The sequence below is a fragment of the Camarhynchus parvulus genome, chromosome 2, assembly GCF_901933205.1.
Source record: "Camarhynchus parvulus chromosome 2, STF_HiC, whole genome shotgun sequence".
In the NCBI taxonomy this organism is placed as follows: Eukaryota; Metazoa; Chordata; class Aves; order Passeriformes; family Thraupidae; genus Camarhynchus; species Camarhynchus parvulus.
In genome coordinates, this window is record NC_044572.1 from 108895430 (window position 1) to 108914657 (window position 19228).

The 19228-nt window shown below is 42.1% G+C and overlaps 1 protein-coding gene across 7 annotated transcripts in view; it reads left to right on the top strand.

Annotated features, from left to right (window-relative positions):
* The first annotated feature begins 3185 nt into the window (after positions 1 to 3185).
* Positions 3186 to 19228, top strand: part of ASXL3 (ASXL transcriptional regulator 3) — a 129131-nt gene continuing 113088 nt past the window's right edge. For 3 of the 7 annotated variants that reach the window (XM_030970971.1, XM_030970969.1, XM_030970970.1), the window contains exon 1: positions 3988 to 4359. Coding sequence is in view for 4 of the 7 variants with exons in the window: in XM_030970969.1 (XP_030826829.1) it covers positions 4306 to 4359 (54 nt within the window). In the remaining 3 variants the exon portion in view is untranslated. Of the gene's footprint in view, positions 3650 to 3987; positions 4360 to 19228 lie in introns of those variants that run through there. The other 4 variants (XM_030970967.1, XM_030970968.1, XM_030970976.1 and 1 more) reach the window with 3 other exon arrangements.

Sequence of the window (19228 nt, forward strand, 5' to 3'; positions counted from 1 at the left end):
TATGCGTTAGTATTTAGCAAAATTTAACTTTCACCCTCCCATATAAAGTATAGACTATAGGATTTAGTTTTTTTCATCAACTTCAGGAGACTTTCCACATGCAGTAACATCATCCTGATAATACTAGATTCTGAGCTTGTTATTATGACTTAGTAACATAATTGAAAAACTTGGTATGTTGATTCAGGTCCATATGGCATATGATTAAAAGAGGTAAGTTCTTTAAAGTGTAATAAATGCTGTGAAGCTCAAACTGTCTGGATACTTGGCAATAGCCATTGTTTAAATCAATAGTATAAAACACACTCTACAACTATGACACCAGTATCTATAAATGGTTAACTGTCAATTGTCAATCCCAATGGCTTTGGTTTCCCATAAGTCCACACAAACCCATAATTTATGGTTTTCTTTTTGTCAACACTGTGCTAACACTAATTTAGGAAATGCAGTGACTCCATTAGTATCTTCTGGGATATTTTCTTAATTATCTTGTAACTCAGCATCTCTTGTTCAATTGTAGAGAATGTAATTTCCATTGTAGAAGTGGCACATTAGATTGAATTGTCATGCTGTGAATAAATCATTCTGCACACATATGGCATTTTCATGTAACAGCTGATACTAGTTCTTTTGTAAGAGCTGAAACTGGAATTTGTATTGAAACAGTGTTTCACTGTATTGAAGCAATGCATATTTATATATATAAACACTTGCATAAAAAGTGGAGGTCACAGATTTCTGCTTAACAGAAGTATTACTGTACACAAGAATAAAAATTGGCAGTAGACATCAAAAGTAATTTTTCTATGCAGGAAACAAGAATAATGTTCTTCAGGTGGCTTACTAGATAATGTCAAACCTAAAACTTCTATTGCAGCTCAGATAAATGCATTCTCTAGGTACTGAAGCTAAGATATCAGTCTCCAATGTTATCTTAGTATCATTTGACCATTCTATGGATGCAAGAAAATGTATCTGAACACGAATACATCCATAATAAACAACTGATTCCATCCAGGGTCAAACCAGTAACACCTGGTACCGTAACATCACATTAATATTGCTTAGGTAAAAATTCATTATGTATCTTAATGTAACATCTTTCTGCAGTATCTGCAGGTGATCCAATCTGGTTTACAATACTCTGTAACTATTTACACACACACACACACACACACACACACACATATATATATATATATATATACACACACATACATGTTGTATGTGCTGAGCTTTTAGCCATAGTTCAAATGGTTGGAGTTTGAAGGCAGTTCACCATTTCTCAACTGTCCTATTGCCAATTCAGTTAAAGAAGCAACAGTTATGATCTCCTGTGGGGTCAGGTCCAACTCATGAAGTAAACAATATCTATAATCAATAGCAAATGTCTTCTTTCATAAGATGAACTTGACCTTTTTCTGCTGTACTTCTAGACTTACACAAGACTTCAACTCCCTTAAAGCAGAAGTGTACTGCTCTGTTGAGGCACTTGGTTTCTGTGTATGCTGGCAAACTTTACTGGATTCAGCTACAACATTTATGGCAGGAAAAAAAAATTCTTTCAGGTGTACAGATTCCTTTTTTTTAATCCCATCATGAAACACAGAGAGTATCTCCCAGCTCTCTGCTCTGGCGAGTACTCTCCAGTGGGTCCCCCAATACAGCAAACAGCATAACAGGTTTTCTTTCTCCAGCAAAGGCAGTGCCCCAACTGTCACTACATGATTCCCAACCATTTTCATGTGAACAACAGAAGGAACTTTAAAGGCCAGGCTGGATGGGGCATTGAGCAACCTGGTCTAGGGGGAGATGTCCCTGCCCAAGGCAGAGTGGTTGGAGTTAGATGATCTTTAAGGTCCCTTTCAATCCAAACCAGGACTTAGGAGCACCTGGATTGTGTAAGAATGATGCAAATAAATTAAATGACAACATGACACTGTCATTTAACCATTGTAATAGAACTAAAAAGATTACTCCAGGGATCCACAGAAATACCAAACGAAGTCTAATCCTGACTGTAGCAGACAATATTAGAAACCAAGAAAACCAACCAAAAAAATCCACGAAGTCAGATTAGCTTGAGGGGCTCACTGAACTTTTTTCCCTACAGTGTCCTTTTCTACCCAATACCACCATTGCAACACCAGAGGTCTTGTAACAGAAGTTCGTGTTATATACGTGAAGCAGCTACCTGTGAAGAGATGGGAACTAATGCAGAATATTTTTTTCTGTCTTCCAACAGCCAGCTATGATGGCAGTGACTGATAATTGTCCCTACATTTTTTCTATTTTGTTGTATTTTCAGTACTGAAAACAATGAAGGTATTTCAAAGGCAGCTGTAATGAAGTACTCGATTACTACAGACTTAGGCTTTTAGCATGGACGATGAGATGTGAAAAAAACCTGCATGATTTGGAATACAAAGTCACTAAAGGTGAGGAAATGCAAAGGTAAAAAAAAACAAAACTGAAGTAGGGCAGAGACATAAAAAGGTGGAAATGAAGTCAAAACCACAAAACATAGACAAGTGATAGTAACAGCAAGCATTTTCTTTCTAAATGTTACTAAGGTGACAAAGGCAGCATTCAGTAAATAGCAAAGGCATATGTACCTGTTTCGACAACTGGCTGATTGTAAAAATTTTTGCACAACCTCACTGTCAAACCTGAAACATTGCAGCTGCGACAACATTTTTCTCAAGAACATTTCTGAGGCATACTCAAATCCTTTCTTATTGTTATATAGACAGGAATCAAAACTAAATTTAGAAGCAGCTGTTTTAACAGAATTTTGTTTTGCTCATATTTTTAATATTTTTACATAAGTGGGAGTGAATAATGAAATCTGGAAAGGTGCTATCTGCCATGCATCGTTTCCCACTAAAATATAAGTATGAGGAGGAAGATCCAAACCACCAGACAATGTGAGTGCTCATTTAGAGTGTTTGGGGGATGCTATCAGGTTCTTCTGTTTCTTTGAGAGGCTGAAGGTTCTCAGGGCTGTCCTGGTCGTTTTCTTGATAAAACAGGCTAAGCACTGTGGTAGTTGGTTAGGCGTAATTCTTTCCTCCTCAAACCGTGTGTTTACGGAGAAATAAGGTTTAATGTTACCAAAGGAATAAGGCAAGGCGTAACACGGGTGCTGCTGAGAGGACAAAGGAGAGAGAGCAGGCACTAAATAGATGGATTCAGAAAACCTTGAATAATTTCTAACTCGTTTCAATCCGAACAAAAAATACCTAATGTATTTCGATAATATTCCTAATGCAGTTTATAATCTGGGCGAAGAGAGGAAACACGGGGGGAAACAAGCCCCCCATAACAATATCCTGCAACTCAGGAAGGTGTGCCAAGTCCCTTCGCTCCGCATTTCGTGGGTATCTTAAGCCTGGGTCATCCAATTAAAGAAAACCTCCTTCGGCGGTTTTACGAGCGCAGCACATCAACTCCCTTTGTTTACACACTGGAACAAGATGTTCTTTCCTGTTCCGACAAGAAGAGGAGCTGAATCGCGAACGCGGGGTCCCTGCGCGCCGGCACCGGCCCGCCCGGGGCTGCCTTCGCTTCTGCACTCCCTCAGCGGCTCCGGCCGGAGCCAGGAGGGCACGGGCGGGCACCGCCGGGCCGGGGGACCGCCCCAGCCGTAAGTAGGGGCCAGCGATCGGCTGGCACTCCGGGGGAGGGCCGGGCGGCATGTTCGGCTGGTTTTACGGAACGCGGCGCGGCTCGAAGCGGGCAGAGAGCGGGGAGGGAGGAGAAGGGGCCGAGGGGGCCGCCCTCGCCGCCACCTCCGCCCTCCGCCCGCCGCCCCCGCCCCGGCAGCGCCCCCAGCGCCGCGTCCCCGGGGAGCCGCCGCGGAGCACCACGGGAGTTGTAGTGCGGCGGCGCCGGCCAGCCCGCCATCCCGCTCCCCTCGCCGCCGCCCCCGGCCCGCGGCCGCCTCTCGCGAGGCTTGGGGGGCGGGCGCGCTCTGGGGCGGGGGGCGCCGCCGCCGCCGCCGTGGGGATGTTGGGCGCGGGCGCGGTTCCCCCGCGTGACGTCACAGCGCATTGTTGTGAGCGCGGCGGAGCATCCCTCAAGCTGTCACAGCTGTGCCGCCGCCGCGGGGAGCCTCTGCCCCCACCCTCCTTCTCCTCCTCCTCCTCCTCCTCCTCCTTCGCCCCCGCCCCTCTCGCCCCGGGGGCTCCAGAGCTCGGTGTCACCGTATCATTGTCCGTGCGGAACCCCTCCGGGCCCCCCCAACTCCCGGTCCGCCCTCCCCCCGCTCCCCCCCCCGAACCACCTCAATGAGATGCAAACATGAAAGACAAGAGGAAGAAGAAGGACCGCACCTGGGCCGAGGCTGCCCGCCTGGTAGGTGCCGCGGTGGCAGCGGCAGCATTTTGTGTGTGTGTGTGTGTGTGTGTGTGTGTGTGTGTGTGTGTGTGTGTGTGTGTGTGTGTCCCTGTGTGTATGTGTGTGTGTGTGTGTGTGGTGTGTGCGGGGCGAGCGTGTCCCGCCGCCGCCAGCCCGGCGCGCTGCCCGCCCGCCGCTTTGTTGCCGGCGGTCGGGGCCACTGTGAGGCGGGACGGGAGGGGGAGAGACTGAGAGAGAGCGTGTGAGCCAGTCTGGGGCACAGAGTGTGCGAGGGACTCCGGAACGAGCAGAGAGAGCCGGGGCGTGTGTGCGAGGGAGCGGGCAGGAGCGCGGGAGTGCCCGTGCGGGAGCGGTGCGGGTGCGGGTGCCCGGCTCAGCCGGGCTGGCGGTCCGGGCAGCCCGCGGCTCTGCCGCCCGTCCCTGCCTGCCTGGAGAAGAGAAATACCTACGTCCCTTCTGCGCTGTGTGCGTGAGGAAATGCCTCTATTCTTTTCTTCTTAATGCGTGTGTGTGTGTGTGTGTGTATGTGTGTGTGTGTGTGTGTGTAAATACCCAGGGACCGTGTCTATGTCTGCAAAGTTCGTGCATCAGATATCCCGAGGAAATCCCTCCTTTTAATCTAGAGAAAAGTGAAGTAGCCGGGATTTGCCTTTTCATACCTTTAGTGGGGACAGGACAGGGGTGAGGGGCGTTAGAGACAACTCTGACCTGGGATTTCGCTTCACCCTCTCTACTTCCACCACGGAGCTGGGCAATGTCCAGGGCAATGTAACCCGCTTCTGGAAAGGCTCCGTGCCTCTGGAGACTCGGTCCATTCCCACTTCATTAAGAAACTGTCTCCCTTACCCTACTGTATCTGTTCTCATGATTCTGTATTACTGTTTCCTAAGTGTAACAGAGTACATCGTTCATGTTGTTTTCCCGTTTCGGAGTACGTCTGGGTTCTCTCTATTCGAGGAATTTTACAACAAATAGTTACGCACGGTACAGCACGTATGGTTGTACACGTCCGTATGCGTGTCTTCTGCAAAGTTGGGTCTGGTTCAGCTCCAGCCGAGTGCGTAGAAAGATGACAAAGCTGGAAAGATAGGCTGCTGGCTACTCTGCTTTTTTGTATCTACACGAACTTTATCTTTTATTCATCTCTGATACAGATTGAATTGTTTAAGTAACATGCCGTTACTAGTCTTGCATCTGTTTCTGGTAGTGGGTAATGCTATCTTATTCCTATTGTTTGTTTCGTGTATTTGTGAAGCACTTTCCTTGTAAAAATGTTTTCACCTCATTATATGAATTCCTAGATAGGAAGTTCAGCCTCTCTCTCCTACGTAAATAATTATAAGGTGTTAGACAGACACTACCTATAGATGTCTCTGTAAGCTGTATCGAGGTACTCTCATGGGCTTGGGCAGTGCTAAGTTCTGATGTGGCTTGTTATACATCCCCCAACATTTTGTAATAATGCAGCATTAGTGAAGATGCTCTGATATGGTGTCGCTACTGTACTCTCTTATTTCTCGTGATTGTGACAGAAGTTTCACTGCAGTAAAATACTCACCTTTGCCAAAGTAGTTTTGGCAGCAGATGTTGCTCCGGTACTTGTTTCTCCGTGCTCTAAGCTGGAAATGCATTCAAAAGTCTATAAAATACATCAAATTGCTATCCTAACTTTACTCTTTCAAGCTGCTGCTACAGTTACCATTGTAAGCCGTATTTTGTTTAACAAATGTGCATAAAGGAATTTATTGTGTATCGAGTAAAATTGCTGTTCCCATGTGGTCTAATACATGGAAAAGTTTAAAGCCTTTGGAGAACAAAGGCTGAGCCACTGCTGTGAAGAAGGGCTAAGAGTCTTATTTTCATGATGTCCTATTGCTTCACATTTCCCCCTAGAAGAGTAATGATTTGCTAAAATCAAGTAGCATGTAAGATGATACACTGCTGTATGTAAGTGGTGGAGATACACAAGGTCCACAGTGTGGTTTGTCCAGCCTCCTGGGGTTGCCAAGTTCTGCAGAGCTTGTCCCAAGTCTGTTATGTGAATGACATGTGCTGCTGCTCAGACCAGCTACAGTCTTGCATTAGTCTTTGCTACTTGTACGCAGTCACATATGTTTGCAAATCACTAGGAAAGATTCAAGCCGAAATTGCTGCTCCTTACAGTGTTTTATGTTAGGACCCTGATGGTTCATTATGACTTTGTTTTCTTGGGATACATCAATAATGTATTACTGCATGGTTTGATTAAATCAATTTCTTTTCACAGACAAGTAAACAATGAAGTGATTGATACATACTCACAAAAAACGACTCATGACTTACCTAGATCAATATGTTGTAAAATTGTGTACTGCTGAATTATTTTTAGGAAAAAGAGGGTGAATTAATGTATAGGACACTGTATGGATGTATACATTGTAGATTTTCTATAAAAGCTCTTACATTGCAACAATATTAGGCTTTCAAAGTGAAGTGCTAAAAAGTATGAAATTATACAGATAACATTGCAGGCATTGCTTTATCAGTCTGTTTTTCATGTCCATGTATTACAATGTGCACTTTAAATGATATGCTTTCATGCCAGTTTCCCAACTATTATAAGTACACTCACTAGAGCTGCAGAATTTTAATCATGTTTTCTTTGTTTGTTTTGAGGTGCTGTACTTAATTTTTTGTACACTTTTGAAACAGTGCTGAAGCAGATTTTCACTTTATTTCGATTGTACATATGCAGCTATTGTTAGCAGCACCCAGTAGCTTCCCAAATGCAAATGTTTCTATAGTTGCAACATGCCTATGAGGTTAAGTATTTTGACCTCTGCTTTACCCATGCAGAGTTGAGACATGGAAAGATTAAGTACCTTACTCAAAGCTGTTCAGGAAATCTGTGGGAGAGGTAGTTATGATACCAACAGCGTCTCTGTAGTAGTTCTGTTTCACAGTCGTAAAATCATCTTCCTTCTGTGGCTACACTTCTGCCTCATTCATTCTCTGTTACTACTTCTCTCACAGTAATTATGACAGAAATTGATATGGTCATGTCTCTGTATTCAATCTATATTGAAACTCGTAATGTACCGTATAATAGTTATGGATAAAAAGGAACACAAGAACTGGACTTGAGCCTGGAGTTGTTTCACAGTGCTCTGTTTGCCATATTCACAATGAAAAAAGCAGAAGTACTTCAGAAAAATATATTACATGACTGTCTTAAAACACATTGTAATGTGTAAGCGCTGAGGCTCCAGACTGTCAGTGTTGTTTTTACTCATTTTCAGTATTTGATTAAGGAGTCTTTGAAAACCTCCTGCAATGCAGTGTTTTTTCAAGCTGTTCTCTTAATTTTTAAAACATAAGCAGGAAAGGTCTCCCATTCTATTAATCTCTTACTGTAAATACCGTGTATGTGATACAGGCAATAAAGCAGGAACCACTGGCATGCCCTCTATCAGAACTTGCATTTTATGGAAGAAGTCTCCTGCAGAGAGTAGAATCTTTCTGTCTGTGACACACTGCTTTTTTTCCTCATGCAAGTCTGCTTATCTTAGGGCAAGGCATAGCCCAGCTTACAAGCATTCCTGAGAAATGAACGCATGTGCAGGATCAATGGAATGGTGGCATACCACTAACAGTTCATGTTACAGAGCCCATTTTGTAGAACACACATTTTTATGGACAAAATTGCAACTTGTCTTTATAACCTGCCAAAGGGCATGTCTTTGATGTAGACCTGATATGTCAACTCACTTTGTACTTTGCAGCAGTGCAGACTACAGCAGTGCTTATGTATGACCTGGGCATTATCTCCATGCCAGTTTTCTGCTTTTTGTATCTGATAGACTAAGATAGAACACTTAAAAGAATGAGAACAAAACAAAACCTTTCAAGGAAGGAGGAGAAACATCCTGTTTTTCCTTTGTCTCTTAGTTGATTCTCATTTGATGTAGCCGTATTGTTGTTTTCTGATCATACATGGAACTCATTAAAATTGTATAGAAAGGTTAAACACTTGAGTAGTTAAAGCAATTTGTAGTGATTCCTTTCAGATGAAAAATCTTCTGTTTAGCTTCACAAGGACTCTCAAGCTATTGCTGCAAGTCCTGAAATAGTGAATTCTGCCTCTTAAAAATTTAATGTCGTAAAATTCTGCATAAAAACTATTGAAATGAAAAATACCGAGAACAAAACATGCCCAAGGATACTCTGCCGTATAAAAACTGATGACAATTTTGAGTAGGCTGCAGTGATCCAACTTTTATCATTCGACTTCCAGACACAATCCATTGTTATTTGTAGGACTTCGAACCAAAGGCCTGAACAGAGTGAGTGGAGTGGTCATTTTGGGAATGCAGAGTTCAGAAGCACAGACCATCTGCCTGTGAAGGGTGATAGTTTATGGTAACATTTTAAAATCACTTCTTTATTAATAGCTTGCCCTTATTATTGCCCTTTCCTGTAAGTGGTATTTTGAAATGTAGTTGAATTAAGTCTCTGCCACAAGCTGACTATAAAGCAGAAGAAAATCCCAAGAATGAGAACAAGTAGTCCTTGTTTGGTTAATTGTGTGCTGGATCACTTCTCTAGTATTTTTGCTTTTTCTTCTCCAAATTTTGTTCTGAAAAAAAGGTTTTCTTGTGTTACTGAGGACTTATGTGCTTTCCAGTTCTATGGAGAGTCCTTGTGGTTCAGGTGACGTGTATATTGGGTGAGTAATATTCATATCTCAATTCATGTGTTTCTTGCAGTACTCTCCTGACAGGATCCAGCTCTTAACTGTTTCCTCTTGTAAACTGTAAGAAAAATACGCTAATTAATTAGGGAAACTGATGCTGGAAAAAAACATGAAAACCAGCCATTGGAATTGCTAGCTTGCATGCTGCTGTTTAATGTGGCTGGCTGTCTAAAAGCTCATTGTTACTTCATCTGCTATGCTGAGATAGTGTAGTTGAAACAGATCATGTTGCGCTATGGAAGTATTTTTGTATTGCATCTTCGTATTTGAAGACCACAAATGAAACAGAAAACTAGAAGAGTAACTTCTGCATAGCTAGACCATTGATGATAATCCCTTTGACTTTTATGTTAAGTCTTTGATTTTGGTGCTATAAATAACATTTAAAAGCATTGTGCTAAAGGAGCTTCATGTGTCTTTAAAAATGGAAAATTTGATATAACTTCGTTTTACGGTATTAAGGATTTCTTTGTTGTTGGCTTAACAGAGACCTGCTATTATTTCCATATTTGTTCTGAGTTAATTCTTTTTCAGACATGCAGAAACATTGTGGCTTGGGAAGTTTTGATGGCCTTTCCCTTTGATCCACAATCAATGCTGCTTTGAAGAACTGTATTTTAGTTTGGTTTGCTCTAGGGTTTCCTCCCGTTTGTTTTATTCAAAGTAATTTTTGCAGTTGTTAGACAAGGTTGAACTTGCACTTATTTTTTTTCCTACCTTCTGTGGTTTTGGTGTCAATAATTTATTTTGTTTGTGTGAAGTACCATTAATAAGTGTGGGTTTAGTATTTTTTGATTTAAAATAAATAAATAAAATCTACAAACAATGTCATCTATTTCAGCTCACCTTTTGCATTTTTCTAGGGTAGATTGAGAGAAATGAGATTTTAATGCTTTATCTTGAGACAGCCTTTTAACCCTTGGCATTGCAGACCTTTAGGTAGGCAAGAACCTTACCCAGGAATGGGACCTGTTTTCAGTAATGTCACATTATTTCTGTCAAAGCAGGGTAACATAGGAGAATACCCTAACAGGAACCTAAATATGAGCATTCCTCAATAGTGTGAAGGTGTTCTAAGTGCCATAAGGTATGATTTAATGTTCCCTGTTACAGTAAATATTTCCAGTGTTTTCTGGCTTACCTTTCTCTGTAGAAGAGCCAATATTTTCCTGACATACTGGATTTTCTGTTGATATAACCGTTCTAGTTTTTCTTCTTCCAAGAGTAAATTTGGTCAGTTGCATGTGCAACCACAGTGAAGTAGTTTCCACTAACCACACTCAAGACCCTAGCACCCTTCACAGCTGGGTAGGTTTGGACTTGCTAGCCCAGTTCACCAAGTCCTTGTATCCAAACCATGCCATTACAGCATCTTAGTCTGGACCAGGCAGCATGCTGTTCTTAAGGTGGAAAGCCAAACTTACTGTACTTCCTGCTGGAGCTTCTTTTGCTCTTTATACTGTGATCAGCAAATTACATTTATGTGGAGAATCATGCGCTAAACTTGACCTCTTGACTTTGGAGTAAAAATTTTTCTTTTGTTGTTTTTTTTTGATGGGTTTTTTGGTTTTTTTTTTTATGTTGTAAGCTTCAAAGTGTTTTCTGTTTTGTGGGGTGTGATGATGATGGTCTCGATATTCCCTGTAAATAGCAGTAACTAAATAGAGGCCTCTTTTTGTGCTGTGAAAATCTGGGAAAAGATGTGATTAGTGGAAATTTCATTATTGTTCCATGGGTTCCAGATGAAACTGAGCAAATCCTCCTTCTGAGGAACTTGCAGACTGAAGAAACCAAATATCTTAGCCTTCACTCTGGGTCAGCTTCCAATGCAATGGCAGAGCAATAAGCATTACATCCTGGTACAGGCCATTTGCTCATCCTGTGAGTTTAGGTAGCAAATCCTTGTGCTGCTCAAGCACAACAGATCGGTCATAAGTGGTTCATTTAATCACTTACCAACTTTAAATGACAATTAACATCCCCACAGAATCCCAAATTGTTGACATACTGGCCCTCTGAGGCTGCTCTCTTTCTGGGAGGTCCTGCCAAATAGTTTTCTGTTGCTGGAGTTCCTGTCTTGGGAGAAGATATTCTTGCTGGGGATGTAAAATGGTAAAGAGGTGCCTACTGATTACTTGCAGCTAATCTTGGTTTGAAAGGATGACCTACAACTTTCTGAATGGTGATAGGGCTCTAGCACAGACATCAAATGAGTGTCAGGAGACAGATAAACCTTCTGGCAGTACATGCTGGCGCTTTTTTGATGTCAGTGCACTGATTGTGGTTAGGGGTGGCACTTAGTGTTGAAGGGGTCTAGAGGAGCTCCATTAACTTTGGTTCAAGCAAGCTCTGGTGTTTGTGACATTGGAACAGGAACATCTGGGTGATCTGATATTTTAATCCTTTGACTTATGAGTTCAGCTCCATAATTTCTTGAGCTCAGCGGGACAAAATCTGTGGACCCTGGCATGTGACTTTCCTCAATATTGGAGGACCTTTTACTTGAGGTTTTTAACATATGGCATCCAGCTTTTGCATTGCAGCTTATGACTGACGTGGCCTCCTGTACCTCAGGTGTCTAAGATTTGCTTTGTAGTGTAGCATCGAGTTTTGTTTCTGTCTGACAGCATTTGCCAGGATCAGCAGCCAGACTGCTGATCAGACTGCAGTCTGTTGCTCTAGCATCATCAGACTCATTAGACTATTTGGGTTATAGTCCTGTGTAGAAGATATTCCTGGTCACGCCCTAGATTATTGTTCACAATTTTTGATCACCAGAAAGTAATTTGTTTAGAAGGCACATATTACATGCTGTGTTTTGAAATGTGTCCTCTTCTATGCATAGATTGGTCTAGACAAGCTTGTGAGGAGAATCTCCTCACTGCTTGTAGTGGGTTAGCTCTAGAGATCATTATCCTGTGGGTGACAGTTGCATCCTATAGAACATAGCCTGACTTACAGATAACATTTCCTACAACTCCAGAAGTGTTCCTCGAGAGACAAGATTCTGAGCTACTAAGTTATTTGCTTTGGAGAATTCAAGGCTATTTTCTTTCTTTTTTGTGATTTTGCTTAGATCTTGTAGACAGACAGAATTAGGAATTAAATGAATCAATCAGGGTTTGTAATTGTTTTATCCTAGTTAACTTCCCATGTAACTTAACATCTAGGGAAGGAAAAGAGCCTTACCTGAAGTATTTATCAAACATTTGAAGGTCAAAGTTTGATTCCATTAGCTGACTCTTAGCAGCCTGGAAAACCTGCCTAACTGTGTAGTGGTTCACATATTTGGTGAGATGTCTGTCTAGAGTCTAGTAAATTACAGTCTCATTCATGTCCCACATGATTTGTTCCTACTTTTGTGACTTGAACCTTTTTTTTTGTATAAGATGAGGCTTTACCACTATCATTGTGTTACCAAAGTACTTAACTATTTTTCATTAAGTGATACCATCTGGTTTGATTATTTCTTTTTCTGTTCTATAAATTGAAACTGAATGTCTGTTGATATCTAATTTTAGATAAATGTTAATTCTTTTTATGCCTCAAAATTCCCAGTTATCCATCACCTGCTGGCACTGCTGTATCAGTGAAGCATGTGACATTCCATGTCACTATGCCTGCCTGCCAATATTACCTAGCAAGGGTAAGAGGAAAAAATAGACCCCTATTTTCCATAGCCTGCTGTCATTCTTCTGGACCAAGATTCTGGCAGCTATCTCAAAATCATTACATTCTCTGATCATACTAGCTTCTTTAATCTCATTTGGAATTTCTGTAATTTAGAAATTCCAGACTGATGATAGGACCAATGAGAACCTCTTTGGAACTTTGTGTTTCAGTTGAGAAACGTATGTTAATTAAAGCATTACTTTGATAGAAGGTGGAGTTGGAAAGAGCCTCAAGGTCACCTTGTCTGTTCACACTTGAAAAGGAGTCATACAACCCCAGTAAGTTTTAGTTTTGTGAAATCAATAAAATTACGAACTTTTATTACTGATAGGAACTGTGACTTGTCTGGCTTTGCCAGAATCTGCTTTTTTAGTGAAAATTTATATTCTGCTTTAAAAAATGGGAGAACTAAGAAAATAAAATTATTAGGAAAAGTTGTCCAATGAGCATGGTTTAGAATTCAGATGCATTGTGGTTTTTTTGACAGTGACTAGACAGAAAACATCAATTTTCTAGTACAGATGGAGAATTCTTTATCCAGTTAATGGTTCTCATTCATATTTTCTGGGTTTTTGAGGCAATTTGGGCTTAGTCTCTTGATTTTTTTTTGAGAGTTTGATGCAGCAATGCTGCAGCAGATTTTTACATATAGCAGTAGTGCTTAATGCATTCTAATCTATTCCATAATTTGTTTCATTTGTAACACAGATTTTTGAGACATTTTGCAAGTACATGTCTTCTGTTTTAAAAATTAAAATGGAGAATAATATAGTGAGGCTCGTCATCTAGGTGTGAAAAAAAGCTCAGAATTCACTGTAGAAGAAATCTTCAAATAATAGACTATTAAAGAGATGTTAATGCCTTTTCGTTGCTGGTTTCAGGATGACCCATGGCTCCACAGGTATGTGCCTTCCTGAAGGTGGTCTCCTGAGCAACAGCTAAAGTGTTTTTTGCTAGATATCCCAGGGGGAATATTTGGTGGGAGGGAAGAATAAGGATTAAATGTATTGGTGTGGTGCCTTGAATTCCTGTCTTGTAGTTCTAATCATATCTATACCTATATCTATATATATAAATGTATATGTATGTAGATTTTCAGGTACTGGGTCACAGGCCTTTGAAACTGACTGGGAAAATCACAGAAATGAGGCTACATGCTTGGGACATTTGATCTGTCCATAATGAGCCTCAGAATCCTTTGAGTAGACAATTTTCTATAGCAAGAAATGGATGCTGTTCCCAGTTTCATCTTGAAGTCAGATTTTTCATGCTAAAATCCTGTTCCTCCAGTCAATGTTCAGGGATCAGCTGACACAGTGCCAACTTCCCCTGTTGCTTTTGGAATGATAGCTACCCATCTGAGTGGAATGTCAGGGATAACCAACCCTATGACTTTGTCTTGGACTGATGTCCCTGGTCTTTAGAAAAAGTCTGTTACTGAAATCTGTGCTTTTTGGAGCACAGGATTGGCTCCCAAGGAGCAAACACTGAAAAAAAATGGAATTACTGCTTGGAGCCATCTTGAATGCTACAGTTGTCTTATGAGGAAGGATCTTCCCCGCTCTTTGTAATAACAGTGTTCCAATGACAGTGAGCCCCACTAAGTGGTTGTGATGTTAAAACATGCTCTGGCTTGGATTTGTAGAAGCACTTCAGAAGTAGAGGGCTGTGGCTTCTCGAGGTAGACTTGCACATTTTTATCGGTCTGTCTGTGCAAGTTACTGCATGCCTTTGATACATGTATCGGTGACGATTGTTGCATTCACTGAGTACCTCCGCAGGAGCTTCTCAGTACCTGCGCTGCTGATCCACCCGTGGCAGTAAATGTTTGATGCTCACTGCAACCATTGTGGGTTGTTAATTTAGCCTCCTGTCCCAGCAGCACTTGAGGAGGAGGCTTCAGAGCTCTCCCATGGCTGTCTGGGGAGTTTTCCCGTGAGAGGGAATGTAAGTATGGGAGCATTATGAACAAACAGTTGAACGGCTGGCTGAAGGATGCAGGATATGATGCAAGAAAGTAACAATAATAAGGCTTTGAGAATAAAGTCAGTGTCTGAGCAGCAATTTTAGCTATTGTGTTTCATGGACTCCAGAAAGGTAGTCTTTCAGGTGGCTTGTGAACTACACAGTGAAAAAATCAAAAAAAAGATGAGGAGCTATAAAAAAATTGGAGTAATGTAGTCTAAACAGTTGATCAAAAATATTATGTATATCCATACATAATATTTGAGAGTTAGATCAGAAAAGCGTTGTCTTACTGACTTTTAATCTGTTTGATAAAATGAACAGACCAAAAAACGATCTAAGATACCTTAGTAAAATAAATAAAATAGTAATAAAAATATTTGTTTCTTCAGGGACCTGTTTTGTTGGGTTTTTTTGGTTTTTTTCTTGTTTCTTGGGGTTTTTTTTTTGTTTTTGTTTGTTTGTTTGGTTGGTTTTTTGTTTGGTTTTTTGGTAGATTAATATTTAATTAAATAATTGTTATTTTGCATAATAGAACAGTTTTTTCTCCAGCAGTTCATAGGGTTAGCTACTTGCTTGGAAATAAGCTGTTTGACACATTATCAAACCTTTCTAATCATACAAGAACAGGTTGCCTGGAGCCTGGAGAAGTTGTGAATGCCCAGTCCCTGGAAGTGCCGGGTTGGATGGGGCTTTGACCAATGTCATCTAGTGGAAGGTGTCCATGCCCAAGGCAGGGCCATTGAAACCAGATGATCTCTAAAATCCCTGCCAACCCAAACCATTCTATTGTTCTACAATTCTCAGAATCTGTAACACTTCCATTAAGTAAAAAAATAACATGACAATAATATCTCTGTTATTGTTAGTCAATTTTAACTGTCCTTGATGAGGAGAGACTCAGTTTCATACTGTAATTTTCTCGTGCTAATTCATTTTATTAGTGTCTGAGCTGTAGGAGAATGTTTCAAGCTATTTAAAGTAATGTTAAATAGAGTGAAATAACGCTCCTGTCTTCATTTTGAGCCAGATCTACAAAAGTGGCAGCTTGGATAAGTGAGGCTGGTATGTATGCATGGTGGTTGGGGAAAAGAAAGGTTCTGAAAGAGCTGCAAAGAGAATAAAAGGTTAAGAAAATTTAAAAAACAGTGCACCTGTTCGCTGTTATCTGCATTGTTGGAGCTGTTATGGCAAGAAGCTTCATGTGTGAGTTCAAGTGTTGTTAAATGTTGAATTTAATTTTATAGAAAGATATATGTGTGAAGGAAGAGGGAGGGGATCTGGGAATTCTGAGAATTAATGTTCTGAAAAAAAAAAGAGAGGTTTTAAATGCTCTGTCCATACATAATAATAGTTATGGAGCTTATTACTTTTAGCACTTGCATACATTTTCTGGGATTCGTAGGAGAGAATGAAACTGGGTTTATGTCTGTTGGCATGTCATGTGGTGAAAAGAGTGTGTGCCTGGGTGATACCGATGTAATCCTGGGGAGGTAAATTACAGTACTGCATTGGGCAGCAATGGAGAAAATGGAGGTGTTCTTGTACCAATGAGAAGTAGAATAGCAAGGATAGTGAAAGAAGTAAAAAAATCTGACTGACAATGAAAAAAATAAGGAAAAAGCCCCAATTTCTGAATTCAGTGATAAAATCACATATTATTTGTTTATTTATTAATTTTTCTACCATTTCACTTAATTGTATCATCAGCTAAAGTCCCTAAACTTTCATCTTTAAAGTTTGAATTTTTCTCAGACTTTAAAAGGATTTCAATAAAATACCAAGATTAAAAAAAAATTAGTCTGTCTTTTCTTCTTTGTAAAATGCAGGGCCTTTGTCTTGGAAATAAAATACTGTGTTTACATGATGTTACATTCAGTGTTTTTTTAGAACAAGTTGTACTGTGGTCTATCTTGGCTAAAGGAGTGTTGTTGAAATAATAAATAATGCCCTTGAAATAAATTAAAAAGAAAACCAATTTGTCATCTGAAATATTTTCTCATTCATTTGGTAGTAAGATCTCCTATTAGAATTTTCAGAATCTCTTTGAAATTATTTTGCCCATATTATTACTAGAGCAACAACAATAAAAAAAGATCTAGATTCTCCCATTGGAGACTGTAGGTCCAAGGCCATCTTGGGCACAGTGACCATGAGATGTTCTCAGAGAAGTAAGGAGGGGGTTCACCAAAACTATCTTGGACTTCTGGAGGGCAGACTTCAGCCTGTCCAGGACAGTGGTTCAGAGATCATCTTGGGAAACAGCCTTTAAAAACAGAGGGGCCCAGGAAGGCTGGACATACTTCTAAGAAGGAAATCTTGTAGGCACAGGAGCAGGCTATCCCTAGGTGCCCAAGAATGAGCCATCGGGGAAGACTGGCCTGGCTGAACAGGGAGTTTTCACTGGACTTGGAGAGAAAAAAAAGAGTTTATAAACTTCAGAAATAGGGGCAGACAACTCAAGATGAGTACAAGGATGTCATCAGGTCTTGTAGAGGGAAAACTGGATTGGTGAAAGCCCAGCTAGAACTCCATGTTGTCACCACTGTGAAAGATAATACAAAGTGTTTTTATAAATACATTAACAACAAAAAGAGGGCCAAGGAAAATCCCCATCCTTTATTGGGATGCAAAGGGGAACATTGTAACCAAAGATGAGGAAAAGGCTGAGGAGTTTGATACCTTCTTTTCCTCAGTCTTCAGCAGAAAGACCCAACACCCTCCAGGCAGCTGGCCTGAGCTGGTAGGGAGGGACAGGGAGCAGCCAGAGCCCTGCTGTGATCCAGGAGGGACAGCCAGTGCCCTGCTGTGATCCAGGAGGGAGCAGACAGTGCCCTGCTGTGATCCAGGAGGGACAGCCAGTGCCCTGCTGTGATCCAGGAGGGAGCAGCAATGCCCTGCTGTGATCCAGGAGGGAGCAGCAGGGCCCTGCTGTGATCCAGGAGGGACAGACAGTGTCCTGCTGTGATCCAGGAGGGAGCAGCAGTGCCCTGCTGTGATCCAGGAGGGACAGACAGTGTCCTGCTGTGATCCAGGAGGGAGCAGCAGTGCCCTGCTGTGCCAGCTGACACCAGTCTGTGGGGCCGGATGGGATCCACACCAGGTACTGAGGGAGGTGGCGGAAGAGCCAGGCCACTCTCCAGCATTTGTCACCAGTCCTGGTCAACCAGAGAACTGGAGAACTGGCCAGTGTGATGCCCACCTGCAAGAAGGGTTGGAAGGAGGATCTGGGGAACTACAGGCCTGTCAGCCTGACCTCAGTGTCTGGGAAGGCACCATCTTGTAGCACATAGGGGATCTGTAGACAACCAGGGGATCAGGCCCAGATAGAGCAGGTTTAGGAAAGTCATGTCCTGCTTGACCCACCTGATCACCTTTTTATGGCCAGGTGACCAGTCTACTGGATGTGGGAAAGGCTGTGGATGTTGTCTACCTGGATTTCAGTGAAGCCTTTGATACTGGCTCCCACAGCATTCTTGTGTAGAAACTGTCTGCTCATGGCTTTGATAGGTACACTCTTCACTGGGTTAAAAACTGGCTGGATGGCTCAGCCCAGAGAGCAGTGGTGAATGGTGTTAAATCCAAATGGTGGCTGGTCACCAGTGGTGTTCCCCGCAGGGCTCAGTTTTGGGGTCAATATTGGAGCCATCCATTTTAGTATATTTTAAAATGATTTGGATGAGGGGATTGAGTCCACCACCCTCAGTGAGTTTGCAGATGACAGCAAGGTGGGTGGGAGTGTTGATCTGCTGGAGGGCAGGGAGGCTCTGCATGGGGATCTGGACAGGCAGGATCAATGGGCTGAGGCCAGTGGTGTGAGTTTAACAAGGCCAGGTGCCAGGTCCTGCACCTGGGTCACAACAACCCCAGGCAGTGCTACAGGCTCGGGAGAAGAGTGGCTGGAATGTGACCCAATGGAAAAAGAGGGGGTGGTGGTTGACCGTGGCAAAACATGAGCCATTGTGTGCCCAGGTGGCCAAAAATGCCAGTGGCATCCTGGCCTGTAACAGAAATCACCTGGCCAGCAGGATCAGGTCAGTGATTGTCCACCTGGTACTCAGCACTGGTGAGGCCTCACCTCAAATCCTGTGTTCAGTTCTGGGCCCCTGAATCCAGGAAGCACACTGAGATGATGGAGTGAGATTAGAGAAGGGCAGTGGAGCTGGGGAAGGATCTGGAGCACAAGTGTGATGAGGAATTGGGGTTGTTTATCCTGAAGAAAAGGAGGCTCAGGGGGGACATTATCATTCTCTACAGCCACCTGAAAGGAGGATGTAGCCAGGTTGGGGATGGTCTCCCAGGAAACCAGCAACAGGACAAGAGGAAATGGCCTTGGGCTGCACCAGGGGAGGTTCAGGTTGAACAATGGGAAGAAATTTTTCACTGAAACATATTTAAGCATTGGAACGGACTGCCCAGGAAATGGTGGAGTCACCATCCCTGGAAGTGTTCAGAAAATTCCTGGACATGGCACTCAGCGCTGTGGTCTAGTTGACA